Raw genomic sequence first — 20,114 nt, forward strand, 5'->3', positions numbered from 1 at the left:
CTCCCTCCAGGAGAAAGTGACGGTCGTAAGCAGCATCAACCCCACTAAGGACTTATTAGCAGACATGGTGGGACACCAGCGGTTGCCAGAGGAGCAGAGGAAGAAGGTGGTTCAGCTCAAAGACCTACTGGACCAGATCCTGGTGCTGGACCCGGCTAAGAGGATCAGCATCAACCAGGCCCTGCAGCACCCGTACATCCAGGAGAGGGCTTGACCACCTGGTCCACACCACCTCACAGGACACGCCGCCACTAAAATACAACAAACACGTTTGCAGACAAATGGATGGATGTGTGTCAGCAGACGTGACTCAGAAGAGACTTATTTAAGTAATGTTGCTGGTTTTTATTTGATAGCAGCTGTGCTATTGATGCGTTGCTAATCACCCTTACCAATATGTCAGTGTGAATGAACTACAGGGTGCTTCACAAATGCTCTTTCAGGTGTTTGTGTTTGTTTATTTATTTACCTTTTCCTTATTTGAGTTATTCTCCATGCACCCTGCAGGTCATTATCATATGTTCAGAGGACAAATCAAGTCTTTGATACTTTTAATGAGAATTTAAACCTGTAAATGCCAGTGTTGTAATGCTCTGACCCCCCTTACACTGTACCGTATGTCATAAGGTCAGCATAAACGCTGTCTATATTCACATCTCCCTCAGGTGTTTAGAGCGGACAGCCCCTGGTGTGCGGGCATGTAGGTGTGTGTCTGCTGAAATGGAAGCTCTTGGTCCCTACCTGAGCCCACCTGCAGGGAGAGGCCTCCTCAATACAGACAGGTTGTGTTCCTCTGTTAGTACACTGAAGGTAAGCCCCCCCTCCCAGAAACGCCATTGTCCTCGTGTGGGGAATCTCCTAGGGTTAGCATCTGTTGTTGCAGTGCCAGAGGAGAGTGTCTCCACATGGCTCTCTTCCTCAGCGTTTACTCCACAGACCAAAAGACAAGTACCTCAGATCAGAGAAAAGCTTTGAGTAATGGTGGAATCCTCTGAGCAAGGTAGTTACGCAGGGCAGTTGGGTGTGCAATTGAGGCTTCAGTGGAGTATGGGGTGTGTAGTCCTGCAGGACAGCACCTTCAGCGTACAGCTCCTGACCATTCCTTCGTCTAACCCAGTGATGTCTCCAGGCATGAGTCTGTAATCTGCAGTGTGAACCGACTCCAGTGTTTCTGTGTGTGGTTCTTTGTTCCTACGTCATCATGTTGTGTTTTGATACAGGAGTATTCCTCACCTGCTCTATCGCTCCGCTTGATTAGAGCGGTAATTGCTTCTTTATTTCATATCACTTTGTTGTTCAAATAAGATAATGGAAAAACTAGGTCACCCTGGAAACATCTTGTATCTCTTGCAAAAAAGATCCTTCTCTGCATGTTAAAGAGTAGCTTGCATTAAACTGTAAATTTGTTATCGCAAAACAATATAAAATAAAAATGTTCTGTGGTGCCGAAAAGTAAGAGCAGGTGGTTATAGACCTCCCAGAAGGTCTGGACCTTCCAGAAGGTCTGGACCTCCCAGAAGGTCTGGTCTGTCTTTAACACACTCACTGTCTTTATTTTACACTGACACTAACTGCTGTTTGTGATGTTTCTCCTACTGTTTTCCTGTGGTTGCTGAGAGAGAGAGAGAGGGAGAGAGAGATAATAATCTCCAGCCCAAGGAGGCTCCTCTCTGAGCATCATCTACCAGCTGCTGCTTTCAAAGAGACGAGACCTCCACAAGACCTTTTCCAGGTCACTTCTAAAGGCATGTTTGGCTCCGTCACAGCACCACAGAGCTGAGCAGACTAACTCAGGAACCAGAAACTGCACCGTTAGGATTTATACTCAGACCCTAAACTCTCCTTTACATTATAATAGTATTGTTATTTGCCTGTTGCAAGGATACTTGCAGGCTTTTGGGAGAGCTGCCCCATGTGGCCAGTGAGAGTACTGCATCTGGAGGTTGCGGTGTAATTCTGTGGCGGGTTTTGTAGTGTGAATGGGTGACAGCCTACAGGCTGTTTACTGTGAAATGAAATGAAGTCTTCATGGTTGTTTGTTCAGCCCTGTGGCTGCAGTTACACGTGATGACCCTGACGACTGAGCATTTAACCTCAAAGCCTCTGCTTACTGGTTCCATATTATTCTCCAAAGTTAAACCTATAATGAATGCATTTTGTTTGGTATTTAGAATAAAATGGTTTAAGGGTGTTTGTTTTGTTTTTTTCATAAAATGTAGTTTTAAAATTCCAGATGGCTCAGAAACTCATATCTCAGAACTATAATTTACTATAATAAAGTAATTTAAGCACCCTAAAAACTATTCTAAGTGCAGAATTAAGAGAAACATGTACGAGATTTATAACTTACATTATGCAGCAATTTCTGTCAATTATGCAATACATATTTTTGAAACTTCAATTCAAAGGTATATAGTTACAAGTGTGAGAAATGAGAGCTTGAACCTACCAACAGACCAGTGCAATGTATGGGGCTGTGTGTTCTGACACCTAGTTTTGGGCTTGGACTGTTCTGGTTCGTTATGATCCCACTATGAATCCTGACTGTGACAGACACCATCACACAGACACAATTCTCCAACACACAGACATAATTCTCCATCACACAATTCACACAACCCAAATCTCCATCACACAGACACCATCACACACACACCACCTCCATTACACAGACACCATCACACACACACCACCTCCATCACACAGACACCATCACACAGACACCACCTCCATCACACAGACACCATCAGACAGATACCATCTCCATCACACAGACACCACCTCCATCACACAGACACCATCACACAGACACCACCTCCATTACACGGACACCACCTCCATCACACGGACACCACCTCCATCACACGGACACCACCTCCATAACACAGACACCATCACACAGACACCACTTCCATCACACAGACACCACCTCCATCACACAGACACAATTCTCCATCACACAGACACCACCTCCATCACACAGACACAATTCTCCATCACACAGACACCATCACCCAGACACCACCTCCATCACACAGACACCATCACACAGACACAATTCTCCATCACACATACATTGATGGGTAACAGTTGAAACACGAGGATCTGCACAACACTGATTTTGTTGTTTGTAGTTATAAATGGTTCCAGGTTTAATGACAGACATTTGCCATAAAGCTGGTTTCCTCAGTGCAATAACACCAGCCTCTCACTGAAGCCCTAAAGCAAGCCGACAGACTTTGGGCTAGATGTTCACAGAGAGGAACACATGCAAGCTGAGGGTGACGGCTGCCCGTGTTTCAGAAACGTGTTCACTGTGCCCACTGCAAGAAGATGCTGGTTCATTTGTTCTCTGTATTCTAGGTGCTGTCCAATCAATTCAGAAGACTTAAAGGAACCACACCTGGCCAAAGGTTTCTGTTTAGAGCCAGATTTCATTTATTTATTTATTTACATATTATTATATATGACCTCAGATTTGTGTTTAATGAGTCACAGTTGTCAACCATTCAGGAGATGTAGTAAGGAGACGTATTAAAGAGTGATATTAAGAAGAGGTATTAAGGAGACAAATTAACTAGTATTGGAGTGGTATTGACTATTCTGCAGGTGTACATGCAGGCAGAGTTATTTTAGAAATCTGCACATTCATTAATTTATGACACTACCAAAGACATGAGAAGTAGCATCTGGGTGACCCATGATGGGTTTTCTAGTGAAGAACTTCATATGTTGTAAGACATCCAGCATAGTTAATGGCTACAGTCCTGCTGCCTGCACTGAGTTCCTTTAGCTGTCTCCCACCCATAGTGTTTTAACTGCTCTGACACATTGCTAATTTGGTGGCATGTAGCCAAATTGAACATCAGAAAGGTAATACTTTTTTTTTTTTTTTATTACTGACACGTATGTTTTGTTCATGTACCTGAAGACTAACCTTAAGTTCTGAATCTCTGTCTTTATTTCAGGGTGAGTCTGCATTTCTGTCCTGTTATAACAAAGACAAGCCGTCACTGTCCAGCTGTGCAGGAAATGCTGTTATATTGAAGAGTCATTGTTGATTCAGCCTCCCACTTCGTTTGTTGTATGCCAACATAATGTATGTAAACATCAATAAACAGTCAAAGCATTTCTAAGTTCAACATTGTTTTTTTTTTTACACAGATATTAACTGACATTATCTATAGAAGTACACACTACCCATTAGATGCACAGATGACAGGTTATTCTGCAGTTCCTTAATGACAACAGGCACAGATTCCTGCTAAGAGTTGCCAAAGCTTTTTTAGAATAAGTGGAGTTATCTCTCTTTTAAGTAATTATTCTTTTTTTGTTTTGTTTTGTTTTATATCTTGGTTCTGTTCGGGTTTAGCTAAGACATTCACACTAACAGAAAGCTGGAACTAGAGTTTCGACCCAGTTGCACCTGTCCGATGTAATTCGAGGCTGTTTGGGAAGGGTGTGACTGAGCCATGAGTCCTCGGACCCTGGAGGGCACCTCTTCTGGGACGGCTGGTGTTCCGTGTCCCGCGGTTGGAGGTACCAGGGCGGGATCGCGCTGACGCTGCTCGCTCTTTCTGCACGGTGGCGCTCTGGAGCCGCTCGAGCTCCATCAGACGGGCCACCACGGGAGTGAGGAAGGTCTTGGCCTGCTCCTCACGGCAGGACGTGGAGGACGCCTGGGAGCAGTCCAGACGTTTGAGAGGAGCAGGAAGAACCTCCGGGTACACTTGTGCTGTCTCCGTTGAACAGTCCAGGTCTTTCTCAAACGGCTCTGGTCTGAAGTTCAAGTCCACAGGTGCTCCCCGTTTGGAGATCTGAACACTTTCTTTCTTCTGATGTGAAAGGTCGCTGTAGTCGGAGGGAAGCTGAGGTGATGCTGCTGTGTCATACATGTCGTTTGCTTTCACTTCAGGAATTTGAGTATTGCAGATTTGTGAGCCATTCGTTCTGTCTTCGTGTCCTCGTTTCGTGTCTCTCAGAGTGGGCCCGGTTTGGGTGGGGGTGATTTTGAGCGGAGAGTTGGCCTTAAATCCCTGCTGGCTGTGTCCAGATATTTGTACATCTGTCCTACAGGGGGCGGAGTGTGGAAGACCAAGCTTCTTCCAGCGGTGGGTCAGCATCCTCAGCTGGTTACTGCAATGGTGCCTCTGACTACAGGGTGTAACACAATGTCCCACAATTCATTTAGAAAAGTCCCTGGCAGGAGCATAAACCGATGCCAATAAACCCAACACCCAGGAATCCCAGACTTCACGTGCTAGTAAGTGAAACGTGAAAAGTTGCAGGGCTGCATTCAGTTCAACCACAGGTTAAGGGTGTTGGCAAAGCCAGCACAACTCGATGCCAAGTGCTGTCAGGACAGATGGTGTGCATGTCTGATGTATTCAGCACACATTAAGAGCAGAGTTGGGCCGGCAACATTAGCTAAACAGCCCCCTGTCATCTGCACACATGGCACCCAATATCACAAAGACACATATCGCAACCCCTCTGGACTTAGGATGAACTCATAATGGAGATGCGTGTCAGGCTGGGAGCGTGTGTGGTAGGTGAGAGGAGACGCTCGTATCTACTTACACACGGACTAATTCCAGGCAGCTGCCGTAGGTGGGAGGATCAGACGCCATGTGCTCACCTGAACGTCTGTCTGATGAAGCTTTCTGTGCCATTCAAATGTAGGGGAGATTACAGACAGCCATAGGCAATCCAGACACCAGAAAAAGTCCCTAAACACCCTGTGGTTTTCAAATGCATTAATGTTCATGGCAACTAAAGGCATGGTACAGTTACCTGGCACCTTCAATGTACTCACTACTTTAGACATGTGTAGATCCTCGATGTGTCGTATCAACTGTGTGATTAAGAAATCCTGAGAGAACCAAACAAATTGCTCAAAAAAATGTTGGATGCATTTCAGAGACAAATCTTGATGTTTATTATGTTTATATGATGTTTGTTTATTTATCTATGTGTTACAGTATCAGTGCCAAATGTTATCTATTCTAAATGTAACTAATGCTTCAAAATATATATTTAACTATTCCTAAAACATGCAAAAACAACTTTAACCATGAATGTCAATCTAAAAGGCATAATTTACCTGTGCAAGGTCAAAATGTTACTGATAAAGGTAAATAGCTAACTAACCACTCATTTATATGAATATAAATATAATATAAATAAGACTACCTACCTTGTCAGTCTCCCTCAACAAAGAGACACCTGTGCTGAAACATGCAAAAAATGTCAAACGTGCTCAAGTGTTTCTGAGGAGAATAAATTAGTCTTAAAATCATACACGCTTACCTCGACATGGGGTTGTCGGCACCAGTGTTCGGTGATGCCACTTAACCTGAGAAAAGAAACTCTCTTAATTAAATACAAAGAAGACGAAGAGGCTCAGTACAGCCCCAGACCCAAGAAGCTCAATACAGTCCCAGACCCAAGACCCTAGGTGCACATACGTTGTGCTCCGTTTGAAGGGCGCCAGGTGCAACCGGTACCAGCCAGACCCCACCGGCCGTGGCACTGAGAGGCTGCTGTATGAAAACAACGTTATACAGCAACGTACATGAAACATTTTAAAATAAGACCTCGAAATGCCACAGAAGCGGCTTTGGCCACACACACCTGACGAGCCCTCCTGCCCCCGTCCGCTGCAGTTCGCTCACCAGTAAACATGTCTGTTGTTGGCCGGGGTGGACAGGTTATGAAACCCGGGTTATCCTATGAGTGTCATTTGCTTTAGGGGACGAACAGACGTGCAAACGGTTGTGAACTGTTGTTATATTGTGAACTCATATTGTCCTGTTCCTATTTATTTTAGATACAAGTTTGCCTATCAGTGTCTAAGGGGACGAACTACTTCTTCCTGTCCATAGGTTAAACTGAAACCATGGCAACCAATCCCTTAAATTCGTCAGTCCGGACCGTCTTGATCGGTGCTAATGGGCCGTGGGTCTGTCCTGCGGTCCTGAGCATCCTTCATTTCAGGGGTCACCAACCTTTTTGAAACTGGGAGCTACTTCTTGGAGACCAATTATTGCGGAGGGCTACCAGATGAATTCGCATCAATCTAACGATAAGTTGATTGATAACCCTAACCCTAAGCGGGAAGACCGCTAGCAACCGCGGACAATCTATAATAGTAGCAAAAACATAAACGATGCAGCGCTTTGGTGCATGGCACTATAGTGAGCTATTTTTAAAACAAGCCCGCGGGCGACTCGTGACGTCCTCGCGGGCACCACGTTGGTGACCCCTGCTTCAGTTATTTCAAGTTTTATCCGACAAGTCGTTGTGTGAGAGGGGCCCGTTTCTTATACGACTATACTAAAGACATCATTTAAACGGGGCTTATCCTGAAGGGGACCTAGCCTAGACACAACAACCCCCCAAAATATAAAACTACAAGAAATAGACTTATAAAACTACAAATAAACAAACTAATAAAAGCAAAAACAAAAGAGCCAACAATAAAGATATTTAATAAATGTGACTATAATAAGACAGACATAAAATAGAAATCATGATATAGGCCTAAATAGGAAACATATTTTTTAAATGTTATTTTAAAATATTGAAATAAAACAGTTACAGAAAGTAAGATTTCAGAAAGTATGAAAGTAAGTCGAGAAATTAGAGGCAGAAGTCGAGTTCCTCAGTAAAACCACTGAATGCACATATTACATGGTGAATATTTTCCTGGTGGTTTCCAGTGGCGCTGACTGACACCTGCTGTGTGCGGTAACACGAACGTTCATCTCAAATGCTTACACAGAAAAACGAGAAAACACTGCTGCTGTCTTCCCCGGTTACACGCTGCACGAAGTAGTGAACGTGTGTGTGTTACTCTCAAAGCCGCATTACAGCTGCCCTAGTAGCTTCCTGTGAAGTGTTCAGTGAAGGGGACTGTGAAGCACGGACGTAGTTTTGGGGGGGGACGGGGGGGACATGTCCCCCCCACTTTTTCAAAAGCCGGTTTTGGTCCCCCCCAGTTTTTACAGTTAAAACCAAATATTTAAGTAGTGACAAAGTCATGTCCCCCCCACTTTTTAACGGTAAAAAAACCAATATCCAAATAGCGACAAATCTAGCACTAGGATCATGCAGCACCCCCCCCCCCCCCCCGCTTAACAGTTCGCCACCCCAGGTTGTGTCCCCCCCACTTGTGAAATCAAAACTACGTCCATGCTGTGAAGGGGACTGTAGGGTGGACTACACAAAGAATCCCAAATCAAAGGGAATAAAAACATTCCGTGCAAACTGGACAGGGAACAGTGACAATTATTACTATAAACTGACACGAAAACTTATAATAATACACATAATTACTTAATGTGTTTCTGATGAGGCAAGGCTGCTCATTATATCGATGAGCACTGGATCCAGGGGCATTTTCACCCAAGTGTGTGAGTGCCATTAATATTTCATAATACTGAATAGGCTACTATCACTAATGAGGATGAAACATTTTCAGAAAAGTTTTCAAATCTGCCGGTAAACGAAATTGTTAACTTTTAGACCTCTCTAGGTAATGTTAATTATCTTGAGGTAAATGTTTGACTACATCAAGTCACTATTGACGGGCAAAATATAAAGTGAACTAGTTGTAAAGAGAAACACATGAGTTGCTTTCACTCCAGTTCTTGATTCACAACGCGTGGCTCATAAGGACCACAAGGGATTAGGGACACTAGATCTGACATCTTCCCACCAGGAGGGATGCATATAATACTAAAACAAAAACTTTTCTGTTATTAAACAGGACATGTTTGCTTGCTTTAATCATTCACAATTTTAAATACAAATGTTTATTTGTACAGGTTTAGTCTTCGGGTTTTAAAATAGGTCGGCGCGCTAAACCTATGTGCAATGTAAGGGTTTAAAGCGTAAATGAAGCCACCCCTATAATGGAAATCATGGAATGATCCAGTAGTGTTTCTGGCGCTCCGGCTGTCCCAAGGCCAAACTCTGGAGGGGTGACATTAATACATCCTGACCGTCCTGCTGGCCTGACTGGTGGCCATCTGTGTTGATCTGACAAGGTAGGTTACATTTCATCAATATTATCTACCACACATCTGGTTTAGCTGGAATTTGACAGCTATTTCTATGATTCAGGTTAGGACGGGCAGCTAGAGCGCAGCCAGCTGGATTGGTAGCTAGTTAGTTAGCTCGCTGTCTGACTACTGCGCGGTTTCTTGGCTGTTTTGCGCAGATCTGCGCAGCTGCGCGGGCTTTAACGCTCTGTGATCCGGAAGTGCTCCCTGTACATGCTGTAGGAATCTCTGCTTCCTGATCATGGCTGTTTTGCTCGACTCCTGTATTGAGTTGCAGCAAAGAGTTTGCAGCATACAGTTATTCAATCCCTCAATAAATAAGTCCCAAACGTTACCCCTTTATGCTGTTAAATGTTAGTTTATAAGCGTAATAGGAAAGATCATATATGTAGTTAGCTTGCTAAGTTAACGGGTTAGCTCTCTGGCTAGTTAGCCATGTAGCTGTACAACATAATAACACAAAATGCACACAGACGTTTCTTCTGTTAGCATTTGATAAATAAGAATGATTAAACGACAAACCTCTGAGTTTTAATTTCCTAACTTGTCGTATTTGATACGCCAATAAAAGTGACTGACGTGTTCTTCATTATTATTATTATCTTCATTATTATACTTGACGTTAACGTTTTTTTTAATGTTGCCCTTTTCCCTTAGCGTTTAGACACCCAACTGCCAACATGTCCAGCAAACGGGCCAAGGGGAAAACCACAAAAAAACGCCCTCAGAGGGCCACTTCAAATGTGTTTGCCATGTTTGACCAGTCACAGATTCAAGAATTCAAGGAAGCCTTTAATATGATTGACCAGAACCGTGATGGCTTTATTGATAAAGAAGACCTTCATGACATGCTGGCGTCTTTAGGTAAGACCCTACTGCCCTGTACCACATGCTGGTGTCATTAGGTAAGACCCTCCTGCCCTGTACAACATGCTGGTGTCATTAGGTAAGACCCTACTGCCCTGTACAACATGCTGGTGTCATTAGGTAAGACTCTACTGCCCTGTACAACATGCTGGTGTCATTAGGCAAGACCCTCCTGCCCTGTACAACATGCTGGTGTCATTAGGTAAGACCCTACTGCCCTGTACAACATGCTGGTGTCATTAGGTAAGACTCTACTGCCCTGTGCAACATGCTGGTGTCATTAGGTAACACCCTCCTGCCCTGTACAACATGCTGGTGTCATTAGGTAAGACTCTACTGCCCTGTACAACATGCTGGTGTCATTAGGTAAGACCCTACTGCCCTGTACAACATGCTGGTGTCATTAGGTAAGACTCTACTGCCCTGTACAACATGCTGGTGTCATTAGGTAAGACCCTACTGCCCTGTACAACATGCTGGTGTCATTAGGTAAGACTCTACTGCCCTGTGCAACATGCTGGTGTCATTAGGTAACACCCTCCTGCCCTGTACAACATGCTGGTGTCATTAGGTAAGACTCTACTGCCCTGTACAACATGCTGGTGTCATTAGGTAAGACCCTACTGCCCTGTACAACATGCTGGTGTCATTAGGTAAGACTCTACTGCCCTGTACAACATGCTGGTGTCATTAGGTAAGACTCTACTGGCCTGTACAACATGCTGGCATCTTTAGGTAAGACTCTACTGCCCTGTACAACATGCTGGTGTCATTAGGTAAGACTCTACTGCCCTGTACAACATGCTGGTGTCATTAGGTAAGACCCTACTGCCCTGTACAACATGCTGGTGTCATTAGGTAAGACCCTACTGCCCTGTACAACATGCTGGTGTCATTAGGTAAGACTCTACTGCCCTGTACAACATGCTGGTGTCATTAGGTAAGACCCTCCTGCCCTGTACAACATGCTGGTGTCATTAGGTAAGACCCTCCTGCCCTGTACAACATGCTGGTGTCATTAGGTAAGACTCTACTGGCCTGTACCACATGCTGGTGTCATTAGGTAAGACTCTACTGCCCTGTACCACATGCTGGTGTCATTAGGTAAGACTCTACTGCCCTGTGCAACATGCTGGTGTCATTAGGTAAGACTCTACTGCCCTGTACAACATGCTGGTGTCATTAGGCAAGACCCTCCTGCCCTGTACAACATGCTGGTGTCATTATGTAAGACCCTACTGCCCTGTACAACATGCTGGTGTCATTAGGTAAGACTCTACTGCCCTGTGCAACATGCTGGTGTCATTAGGTAACACCCTCCTGCCCTGTACAACATGCTGGTGTCATTAGGTAAGACTCTACTGCCCTGTACAACATGCTGGTGTCATTAGGTAAGACCCTACTGCCCTGTACAACATGCTGGTGTCATTAGGTAAGACTCTACTGCCCTGTACAACATGCTGGTGTCATTAGGTAAGACTCTACTGGCCTGTACAACATGCTGGCATCTTTAGGTAAGACTCTACTGCCCTGTACAACATGCTGGTGTCATTAGGTAAGACTCTACTGCCCTGTACAACATGCTGGTGTCATTAGGTAAGACCCTACTGCCCTGTACAACATGCTGGTGTCATTAGGTAAGACCCTACTGCCCTGTACAACATGCTGGTGTCATTAGGTAAGACTCTACTGCCCTGTACAACATGCTGGTGTCATTAGGTAAGACCCTCCTGCCCTGTACCACATGCTGGTGTCATTAGGTAACACCCTCCTGCCCTGTACAACATGCTGGTGTCATTAGGTAAGACTCTACTGCCCTGTACAACATGCTGGTGTCATTAGGTAAGACCCTACTGCCCTGTACAACATGCTGGTGTCATTAGGTAAGACTCTACTGCCCTGTACAACATGCTGGTGTCATTAGGTAAGACCCTACTGCCCTGTACAACATGCTGGTGTCATTAGGTAAGACTCTACTGCCCTGTACAACATGCTGGTGTCATTAGGCAAGACCCTCCTGCCCTGTACAACATGCTGGTGTCATTAGGTAAGACCCTACTGCCCTGTACAACATGCTGGTGTCATTAGGTAAGACTCTACTGCCCTGTGCAACATGCTGGTGTCATTAGGTAACACCCTCCTGCCCTGTACAACATGCTGGTGTCATTAGGTAAGACTCTACTGCCCTGTACAACATGCTGGTGTCATTAGGTAAGACCCTACTGCCCTGTACAACATGCTGGTGTCATTAGGTAAGACTCTACTGCCCTGTACAACATGCTGGTGTCATTAGGTAAGACTCTACTGGCCTGTACAACATGCTGGCATCTTTAGGTAAGACTCTACTGCCCTGTACAACATGCTGGTGTCATTAGGTAAGACTCTACTGCCCTGTACAACATGCTGGTGTCATTAGGTAAGACCCTACTGCCCTGTACAACATGCTGGTGTCATTAGGTAAGACCCTACTGCCCTGTACAACATGCTGGTGTCATTAGGTAAGACTCTACTGCCCTGTACAACATCCTGGTGTCATTAGGTAAGACCCTCCTGCCCTGTACAACATGCTGGTGTCATTAGGTAAGACTCTACTGGCCTGTACCACATGCTGGTGTCATTAGGTAAGACTCTATTGCCCTGTACCACATGCTGGTGTCATTAGGTAAGACTCTACTGCCCTGTGCAACATGTTGCTCTGACCTTGTAAATGTGTTTGCTCTTGTGATGCTGAACAGTAAAGCACATTAATAATATTTTGTTATTTGTAATTTGTCTTTGTTTGGTATGTTGTTGCCTAATTGTAAGCTGTTTGTGACAGTTGCACTACCTGATTCTTGTAAGGTAAGAATCCCACAGATGAGTACCTAGAAGTCATGATGAGTGAAGCTCCTGGACCCATCAACTTCACGATGTTCCTCACCATGTTTGGAGAGAAGCTGAACGGCACTGACCCCGAGGACGTTATCAGAAACGCTTTTGCCTGTTTTGACGAAGAGGGAACAGGTAATTCCAGAACTATCAGGCCTACTGACAAGGTGAAAGTACTATTAAACAGCAATCTGTTCCACTGAATATAGTATTGATCTAATGAAACATTAGATTAGACCTTAATGTCATTCGTATTTATTCTAAAAACATTATGAGGAACAGTTGTCTGGTGTTGGTCCCCTTAGGTTTTATACAAGAGGAGTATCTCAGAGAGCTGTTGACCACCATGGGCGACAGGTTCACAGATGAAGAAGTGGACGAGCTCTTTAGAGAAGCCCCAATCGACAAGAAGGGCAACTTCAATTATGTGGCGTTCACGCGTATCTTAAAGCATGGTGCCAAGGACAAAGACGATTAGAGAACAGACTGTCGGTGAAGATTTGTGTGGATTGCACTGATCAGAATGATGCTTAATTGTCTCTGGATCTTACCTTGTTCACAACAGGTCATATGCAGGCATCAAAAGGCAGACAAGTCCAAGTCCAGACTAAGGCAGTTGGACACGACCCCTTGACCTCTCTTATATCATCTTAATAGCCTTGTATGTAAATAGCAAAGTACACTTGGGTAAGCAGTAGGATGTCGGGTGAAACAGAGTTGTGTCGGTGTCAGTACAATAAAGTCGTGATTGATGGTGTTCTTCATCATAGCAGTTGTGATGTTATATTTTTTTGGAGACCTGTAAATCTGAAGGCCTGTGTAGAGTCATCAATTAGCAATTGTATGAGACTAGTATTACTAATACCATCATTTAGCATGTGTCATGAACTGCTTAATTACTTAAACAAAAGCTAAAGAAAATGGATGAGACATATTAGCAGGTTTCATATCAGACAACAGTGAGATTATGAATTTGACCTAAGCAGAAGACCTCGAGCATGGAGAAGCCAGAATAAAGTCTGTTAATTCTTTCTTGGGACCTGCAGACTGTTGCAACCAGCAGTGGGTTGATTGTTGTTTAAACCACAACCTCAAAAGCTTTCTCTGAATGTTGCATGACAACGTTGATATATAGGGCAGACAAAACACAGACGGATCAGAGGGAGATAAAGATGATCTGACAGACAGGAACAGATGTGTTCACATGTTACACATCTAGAAGCGTTCAACTTGATTCTTAACAGAGATGTAATTTTGAGAAAATTATCAAACTATTAAGTGTAATGACATAAAAAGTCTGGGGAAAAAACTACTGAAAATACATAAAAACTCCCGAAATGGTCTACAGAGATTGCAACAGCACCATCTACACTACTTCTAGTTCTTTTAACACTTTGGATTTAGCTGAATGAGAAGGTGCCCTATCGCCACTTAACAGAACACACAGGAAGTGAATTCTCCAATTCTTTTGATAAATTTGCATCTCAAAGTATTATTTCGGTATTTGCCAAGCAGAATCCATTGGACCTCTGTACATCAGGACAGTAAAGTATGAAGAATGATAGAATTGAGATGGGATATGTATACCAATTGAGTGCTTCCAGTCACTTTTAGTTTTGTGTTAATATAATTTGTAAGCTTCAAAATACTTATTTAATGTTGATGCGGACAGAGGTTTGTTTTGGAAAAAAGCATCTCACTACGAGTCCCCTTACCACTTCCTCTTATGTGTGTGTGTGTGTGAAAGGGAGAGAGAGTGAGTGTGAGAACGTGTGTGAGAGTGTGGCTTTTTTAACCAATCTCAGTCTGAGGTGGAGAACAACTTCTTTTTAAGTACATTTTGTACCCCTGTATGCACAACCCTCAATGTCTGTGCAAAAAATAAATCTACGAACTGCGTGACCCCGTGAGGGGCTTGGAGACACCGGCGACAGGACACCCCTCCCTCAGTCTGAGTTTTCAAACCAATAGGCTGTCAGTGCATAAGATGTGTACATGTACTAATGAAATTATATGGGGGTCTTTCCCAAATAAGTAACACGGTGACTCGAGGACTCAACGGTTAGACATAAAGTGCTCAACGGTTCTCTGACCACAATTTGTGGTGTCTGCCCCTGTCTGTGGCTACAGGAAACACGCACAAAACTCAATCAACAAGTAAACCAGAGAGCTGTGTGCGTCACTGCAAGCAGAAACGGAGTGATAGCCACCTGTTCACTTGTGTGTGTGTTTCAAAAATTGCATCCAAAAAACATGTTTTATGTATTTTAATTCACTCTTAGTACTAAAACAGCAGCAGGTACATGTAACTGTTGGCTCAGTTTTGTAAAAAAAAAAAAAAACTAATTTCACTGAATGCAATGAGCATAAAACAGCATAAAAAGAGGAAATGTAAATATAACATTAAAGCAGCAGATTTGACACATGGGCAAAAAGGAAATGAATCCACAATGTGATGCTGATAGAAGCCAAAGAAGCATTTCATACATAACTTTTAGAACTCAATGTAAACCAAAGTAAATAATGCTGAAAGGACATTCAATATTCTTCAATACAAAAGAGACAGCACGTCTGTACACAAGTTTCTGGATTCACCCACTACTTCTCATTCAGGTCAGCATACACAGTCTTCAGATAGAGGTGCACATTCGTCCACCCACATGGGGCCTCTGTCTCAACGTGAGCCCATCCCTCTTTCTGTAGTATGATTCAAAGATGACCGAAACGTAACATCTCTGTCGGAACGTCGTTAAGGACCTCTGTCCAGGACAGCAGGCAGCATGCTCCATTTCTTAAGCTCAAACGTTTCAGTGGAACACTGAACAGGGAACTTCCACGTCTCCTTGCTGTATTCTACCCTGAGTTGGTGTTCAAAGCGAGAACGCCGTGGTGCTCTCTGCATCCATCATGACGGATGAGCGCTGCTTGACGCCCTTGCTGCTGCGCGGTAGGAAGGTGTGGAACAGCCTTCTGAGGTCTTTCCTGAAACGCACCCCAACAAAGACGTAGAGGACGGGGTTGAGGCAGCAGTGCGTGTACGCCAGGCTCTTCAGCACCTGGGTGGCGACGTCGAAGCCCTGTGCTTGGTTGCAGTCTGTGATGGTGGTGTTCACCGCCTGAGAAGCCTCGAACACCAGCATGCTGTTGTACGGCAGCTGCGAGAGCACAAAAACGGCCACCACCGCCAGGACGACTCGCAGCGCTTTGTGCTTCTCGAAGCTCTTGGCCTTCAGCAGGGTGTGGATGATGAGGGCGTAGCAGTACACCATCACCAGCAGAGGAATGCAGAACCCCACGCAGATCTGGAGCACCAGCACCGTGATCTTGGTGCGGTTGTTCTCGTTGTACCAGTACACCATGGCGCAGTACTTGTTGTTGTCCATGTCCTCTTTGGAGCGTGCGAAAAGGAACTCTGGTACCGCCAGCACGATGGCCAACAGCCACACGATCACACACGTCAGCTTGCTGCAGGTCAGAAGGTTCCCCTTGGAGTTGTGCGCTTTGGTAGTCAGTACGATCATGAAGTAGCGGTCCACGCTGATGCACGTGAGCAGCAGCATGCAGCTGAAGAAGTTGATTTTGTAGAGCGCTGACACGCCTTTACACATGAGTGTGCCAAAAGTCCATCCGTTCACGGCATCAGTGGCCCAGAAGGGCAGGGTGCACAGGAACAGCAGGTCCGCCACGGCCAGGTTCAGCAGGTACACGTCCGTCATCGTCTTCAGGCGGTTCTTGAACTGGGTGTAGATCCAGATAACCAACAGGTTTCCCACAGACCCCAGGATGACGATCAGCCAATACAAGGGGGGTTCATATTGCCTCCGAAAGTTTCTGACATTACTCTTGTCACACAGAGAGTTTGAAATGTCAGTATAATCAGCAGTGTAATCAGCAGTAGAACCACTTTCATAATCTTCCTGTGAAGAAAGCAAATAAAGCCCATGATAGGATTCATTTGATCAGGTTTAGGAAAATTAATTTACAATAGAAATTAGTATGTTTATATGATGGCTGTTTTCATGCACATTAGCTCTCCTGCACTCTTTATGCTACTCACATAGGGTGTCGGGATCAGAGCTGCCAACGGGTCTGTCATATTTCTCATCATTTTCTTTGAAATCTGAAAGCATGAGAGACAAACATAGAGATATGAGAGACAAACAGAGAAATATGAGAGATTTTAAAGAAAAGAATGAAAATGTGAAATGTAATGTGTCTAATTTTAAGTTGTTCTTTACAAAAACTGTTCACAGCCAACAGCCAAGCTTACGTATTTCTTTTTGTTGTTAATTGTACGATGCTGTTACTTACGTGTTGGACGAGGCGGGTGTATTGAGCGCCTGAGAGTCTCGTCTGAACTTCTCTGGTGTGCAGAACCTTTAAGTTCTCAGTTTAACCACAATGACGTGCGTTGTTCTTTTTTTCTTTTTTCTTCTTCATATGCAGGGAAATGCTAACCCCTACTAACCCTAATACTAACCTCTACTAATCCTAATACCCCTACTAGCCTGAATACTAACCCCTACTAACCCTAATACTAACCTCCACTAATCCTAATACTAACCCCTACTAGCCTGAATACTAACCCCTACTAATCCTAATACTAACCCCTACTAACCCTAATACTAACCCCTACTAACCCTAATACTAACCTCTACTAATCCTAATACTAACCCCTACTAGCCTGAATACTAACCCCTACTAATCCTAATACTAACCCCTACTAACCCTAATACTAACCCCTACTAACCCTAATACTAACCTCCACTAATCCTAATACTAACCCCTACTAGCCTGAATACTAACCCCTACTAATCCTAATACTAACCCTAATACTAACCCCTACTAACCCTAATACTAACCCCTACTAATCCTAATACTAACCCCTACTAACCCTAATACTAACCTCTACTAATCCTAATACTAACCCCTACTAATCCTAATACTAACCCCTACTAACCCTAATACTAAGCCCTACTAACCTTAATACTAACCTCTACTAATCCTAATACTAACCCCTACTAATCCTTATACTAACCCCTACTAACACTAGTCCCAATATAAACCCCTCCTAATCCTAATACTAACCCCTATTAACCCTTATCCCAATATTATCCCCTACTAATCCTAATACTAACCTCTACTAACCCTAGTCCCAATTCTAACCCCTACTAACCCTAATCCTAATACTAACACCTATAACAGTAATCCCAATACTAACCCCTATTAACCCTAATCCTAATACTAAGCCCTACTAACTCTAAACCTAATTAATAACCTCTGTTATCCCCAATCCCAATACTAACCCCTACTAACCCTAATACTAACCCTAACCCCAATCACAAACAATAACCCTAACAGTAAATCTTAACCCCAATATTAACCCTAACCCTAAGGCTAAGGATTTTCAATAAGTTAATGATAAGCGCATATAAATACTAACTGAGACATTATGCTAGGGGTATTGTTTACTCTAGAACAGATTGAAAGATGCCGTTTCTAAGATGTTCTCAGGTGCGTGTATATGTCGCTGTGACTGATATGACTGATATGAATGAAATGACGAGGGGGGGTTTTCTTTTGGATCATGCAACATTGCACCAGACGCACATGCTGCTGTGTACAGTGATGATGCTACACGCTGGACATATTGGTTCAATTCTCTCTTTATTACTGGTGAGCCTTATGTAGGAGAAAATGTGCCTGTCTCAGGTCTTCACTGAGACCAAACTCCTCTCATACGTTTGTGGGAGACCCTAACACTAACCCTAACCCCTAACCTCTAACCTCTAACCCTAACCCTCTTCCAGAAACACAGCCTGCATATATTCTTTGGTCTTGTGATTGCATATGCAGGTATGTTTATGTTTCAGGAGGAATGAAAAGTATGACCAAAACCCTAATACTAAACCAGACACCCCCTAACCTCTAACCCCTAACCCCTAACCCTTAATCTGTGGTTTAGGTTACAAAGGTTTCCAGGAGACAGGGTGACAGGTTGGAGCCAGACAAACAGGAAATCAGTGACACCAGCTGCTGTGTAACTGTCTCAACACCTTCTGCTTTTTACATTTGTTTATCTCACTGGCCAGTCGTGTGTGACACAAGAGAGCGTGTGATGAAAGAGAGAGAGAGAGGAGAGAGAGAGAATAAAGAGAGGAGAGAGAGAAGAGTGAGAGGAGGGAGTGAGAGGAGAGAGAGAGAGAAGAGTGGGAGGAGTAAGAGTGAGACACTCATCTGTCCAAACATGGTCTGGTGCTGACCTGAGCACAGTACCAGTCTGGCTGAAGTTCCTCAGTGTTTGAGTGCTCAGGTGTATCACATGTCCTGGAGTTGTTCATCTGCATGGGTATCTGCCCCAGCACAGGATCTGCCCCAGTACGGGTATCTACCCCAACATGGGTATCTGCCCCAGCACAGGATCTGCCCCAGTACGGGTATCTACCCCAACATGGGTATCTGCCCCAGCACAGGATATGCCCCAGTACGGGTATCTACCCCAACATGGGTATCTGCCCCAGCACGGGTATCTGCCCCAGCACTTTCCCATGTCAGTTTCCCAGTTTTCCCCTTATTTATGTTTGGTGTTATTACACCACATTTATAACAGCAGTAGTTCCTTCTTCTGGTTTCACCACTGCTGCCCTCCCGCTTACAGCCCTGCGTAACCACCACTGTCCCTTAGCAACACGTCATACAGTTACCGCCCCACGGCCTGCTGCCCCACGGCCTGCCACCCCACGGCCTGTTATATGAAATGGAGTCCAAGGGAAAGACCCTGGAGGGAAGAGTGGTGTCCATGAGCGTAATGAGACAACGTGAAGATCCTGCTCTGTGGTCACAGAGACACACGCAGACTGTTCTCAGGATGAACCAGTTTCACTAAGAGATGAAACTTGATTTAGGGGAGATTCTGAATGGTGAATCATGTTTGCGTGACTTACAGGTTACATGTTACTCCAGTTCTGAGGATGTTTGAGGTAACACACCAACTTAGTAACGAAATACAGTAACGGAGAACTGAACCCAATTGCTCTGGAATATCCTATGGCAGCACAACACACGCACACACACATTCACCCCCCCCCCCCCCCCCAAACACACACACATACACACATTCACCCCCCCCAAACACACACACATACACACATTCACCCCCCCCAAACACACACACATACACACATTCACCCCCCCCAAACACACACACATACACACATTCACCCCCCCCAAACACACACACATACACACATTCACCCCCCCCCAAACACACACACATACACACATTCACCCCCCCCCCAACACACACACATACAC

At 44.4% G+C, this 20,114-nt stretch overlaps 4 protein-coding genes across 10 annotated transcripts in view; 2 read left to right on the top strand and 2 right to left on the bottom strand.

Annotated features, from left to right (window-relative positions):
• Positions 1-4,131, top strand: part of prpf4ba (pre-mRNA processing factor 4Ba) — a 12,703-nt gene extending 8,572 nt beyond the window's left edge. Inside the window, exons 15-17 of one of the 4 annotated variants that reach the window (XR_013120944.1) lie at positions 11-1,745; positions 3,364-3,413; positions 3,969-4,131. Coding sequence is in view for 1 of the 4 variants with exons in the window: in XM_076972921.1 (XP_076829036.1) it covers positions 11-214 (204 nt within the window). In the remaining 3 variants the exon portion in view is untranslated. Of the gene's footprint in view, positions 1-10 lie in introns of all 4 variants that reach the window. The other 3 variants (XR_013120942.1, XR_013120943.1, XM_076972921.1) reach the window with 3 other exon arrangements.
• LOC143475169 (uncharacterized) lies at positions 4,079-7,099 on the bottom strand. Of its 4 annotated transcripts, XM_076972924.1 has the most exons (8): positions 7,008-7,099; positions 6,634-6,745; positions 6,468-6,542; positions 6,310-6,355; positions 6,197-6,225; positions 5,816-5,872; positions 5,581-5,663; positions 4,079-5,154 (listed from the first exon to the last, which is right to left on the bottom strand). In XM_076972924.1, exons 2-8 carry the CDS (start codon positions 6,682-6,684, stop codon positions 4,404-4,406), a joined length of 1,092 nt encoding a protein of 363 aa, XP_076829039.1. In that variant the 5' UTR covers positions 6,685-6,745; positions 7,008-7,099; the 3' UTR covers positions 4,079-4,403. The 4 variants fall into 4 exon arrangements, with proteins under 4 accessions (XP_076829039.1, XP_076829040.1, XP_076829038.1 ...); XM_076972925.1 differs by lacking the exon at positions 7,008-7,099 and having other exon boundaries at positions 6,468-6,539; positions 6,634-6,989; XM_076972923.1 differs by lacking the exon at positions 7,008-7,099 and having other exon boundaries at positions 6,634-6,989.
• Positions 7,100-8,923: 1,824 nt separating this feature from the next.
• LOC143475267 (myosin regulatory light chain 2, smooth muscle minor isoform-like) lies at positions 8,924-13,569 on the top strand. Its single transcript, XM_076973055.1, has 4 exons — positions 8,924-9,050; positions 9,723-9,929; positions 12,774-12,935; positions 13,106-13,569. The coding sequence occupies exons 2-4, from the start codon at positions 9,746-9,748 to the stop codon at positions 13,276-13,278; spliced, it is 519 nt and encodes a 172-aa protein (XP_076829170.1). The 5' UTR covers positions 8,924-9,050; positions 9,723-9,745; the 3' UTR covers positions 13,279-13,569.
• A 1,483-nt stretch (positions 13,570-15,052) lies between these two features.
• Positions 15,053-17,207, bottom strand: ccr9a (chemokine (C-C motif) receptor 9a). The gene is made up of 3 exons (XM_076973019.1): positions 17,112-17,207; positions 16,858-16,920; positions 15,053-16,717 (listed from the first exon to the last, which is right to left on the bottom strand). Exons 2-3 carry the CDS (start codon positions 16,906-16,908, stop codon positions 15,671-15,673), a joined length of 1,098 nt encoding a protein of 365 aa, XP_076829134.1. The 5' UTR covers positions 16,909-16,920; positions 17,112-17,207; the 3' UTR covers positions 15,053-15,670.
• Between the last annotated feature and the right edge of the window lie 2,907 nt (positions 17,208-20,114).

This window comes from Brachyhypopomus gauderio, chromosome 14, assembly GCF_052324685.1.
Source record: "Brachyhypopomus gauderio isolate BG-103 chromosome 14, BGAUD_0.2, whole genome shotgun sequence".
NCBI classification, from domain to species: Eukaryota; Metazoa; Chordata; class Actinopteri; order Gymnotiformes; family Hypopomidae; genus Brachyhypopomus; species Brachyhypopomus gauderio.

What these genes read in the sequence shown, in the direction of transcription:
- LOC143475169 (XM_076972924.1), bottom strand. Translation starts at nt 6,684, where the DNA reads ATGTTTACTGGTGAGCGAACTGCAGCGGACGGGGGCAGGAGGGCTCGT. An exon ending in GGGGCAGGAGGGCTCGTCAG is followed by an intron (nt 6,543 to 6,633) that starts GTGTGTGTGGCC and finishes GTTTTCATACAG; the next exon opens with CAGCCTCTCAGTGCCACGGC. An exon ending in GCCGACAACCCCATGTCGAG is followed by an intron (nt 6,226 to 6,309) that starts GTAAGCGTGTAT and finishes GTTTCAGCACAG; the next exon opens with GTGTCTCTTTGTTGAGGGAG.
- LOC143475267 (XM_076973055.1), top strand. Translation starts at nt 9,746, where the DNA reads ATGTCCAGCAAACGGGCCAAGGGGAAAACCACAAAAAAACGCCCTCAG. An exon ending in TGACATGCTGGCGTCTTTAG is followed by an intron (nt 9,930 to 12,773) that starts GTAAGACCCTAC and finishes GATTCTTGTAAG; the next exon opens with GTAAGAATCCCACAGATGAG. An exon ending in TTTTGACGAAGAGGGAACAG is followed by an intron (nt 12,936 to 13,105) that starts GTAATTCCAGAA and finishes TGGTCCCCTTAG; the next exon opens with GTTTTATACAAGAGGAGTAT.
- ccr9a (XM_076973019.1), bottom strand. Translation starts at nt 16,908, where the DNA reads ATGATGAGAAATATGACAGACCCGTTGGCAGCTCTGATCCCGACACCC. An exon ending in CTCTGATCCCGACACCCTAT is followed by an intron (nt 16,718 to 16,857) that starts GTGAGTAGCATA and finishes CTTTCTTCACAG; the next exon opens with GAAGATTATGAAAGTGGTTC.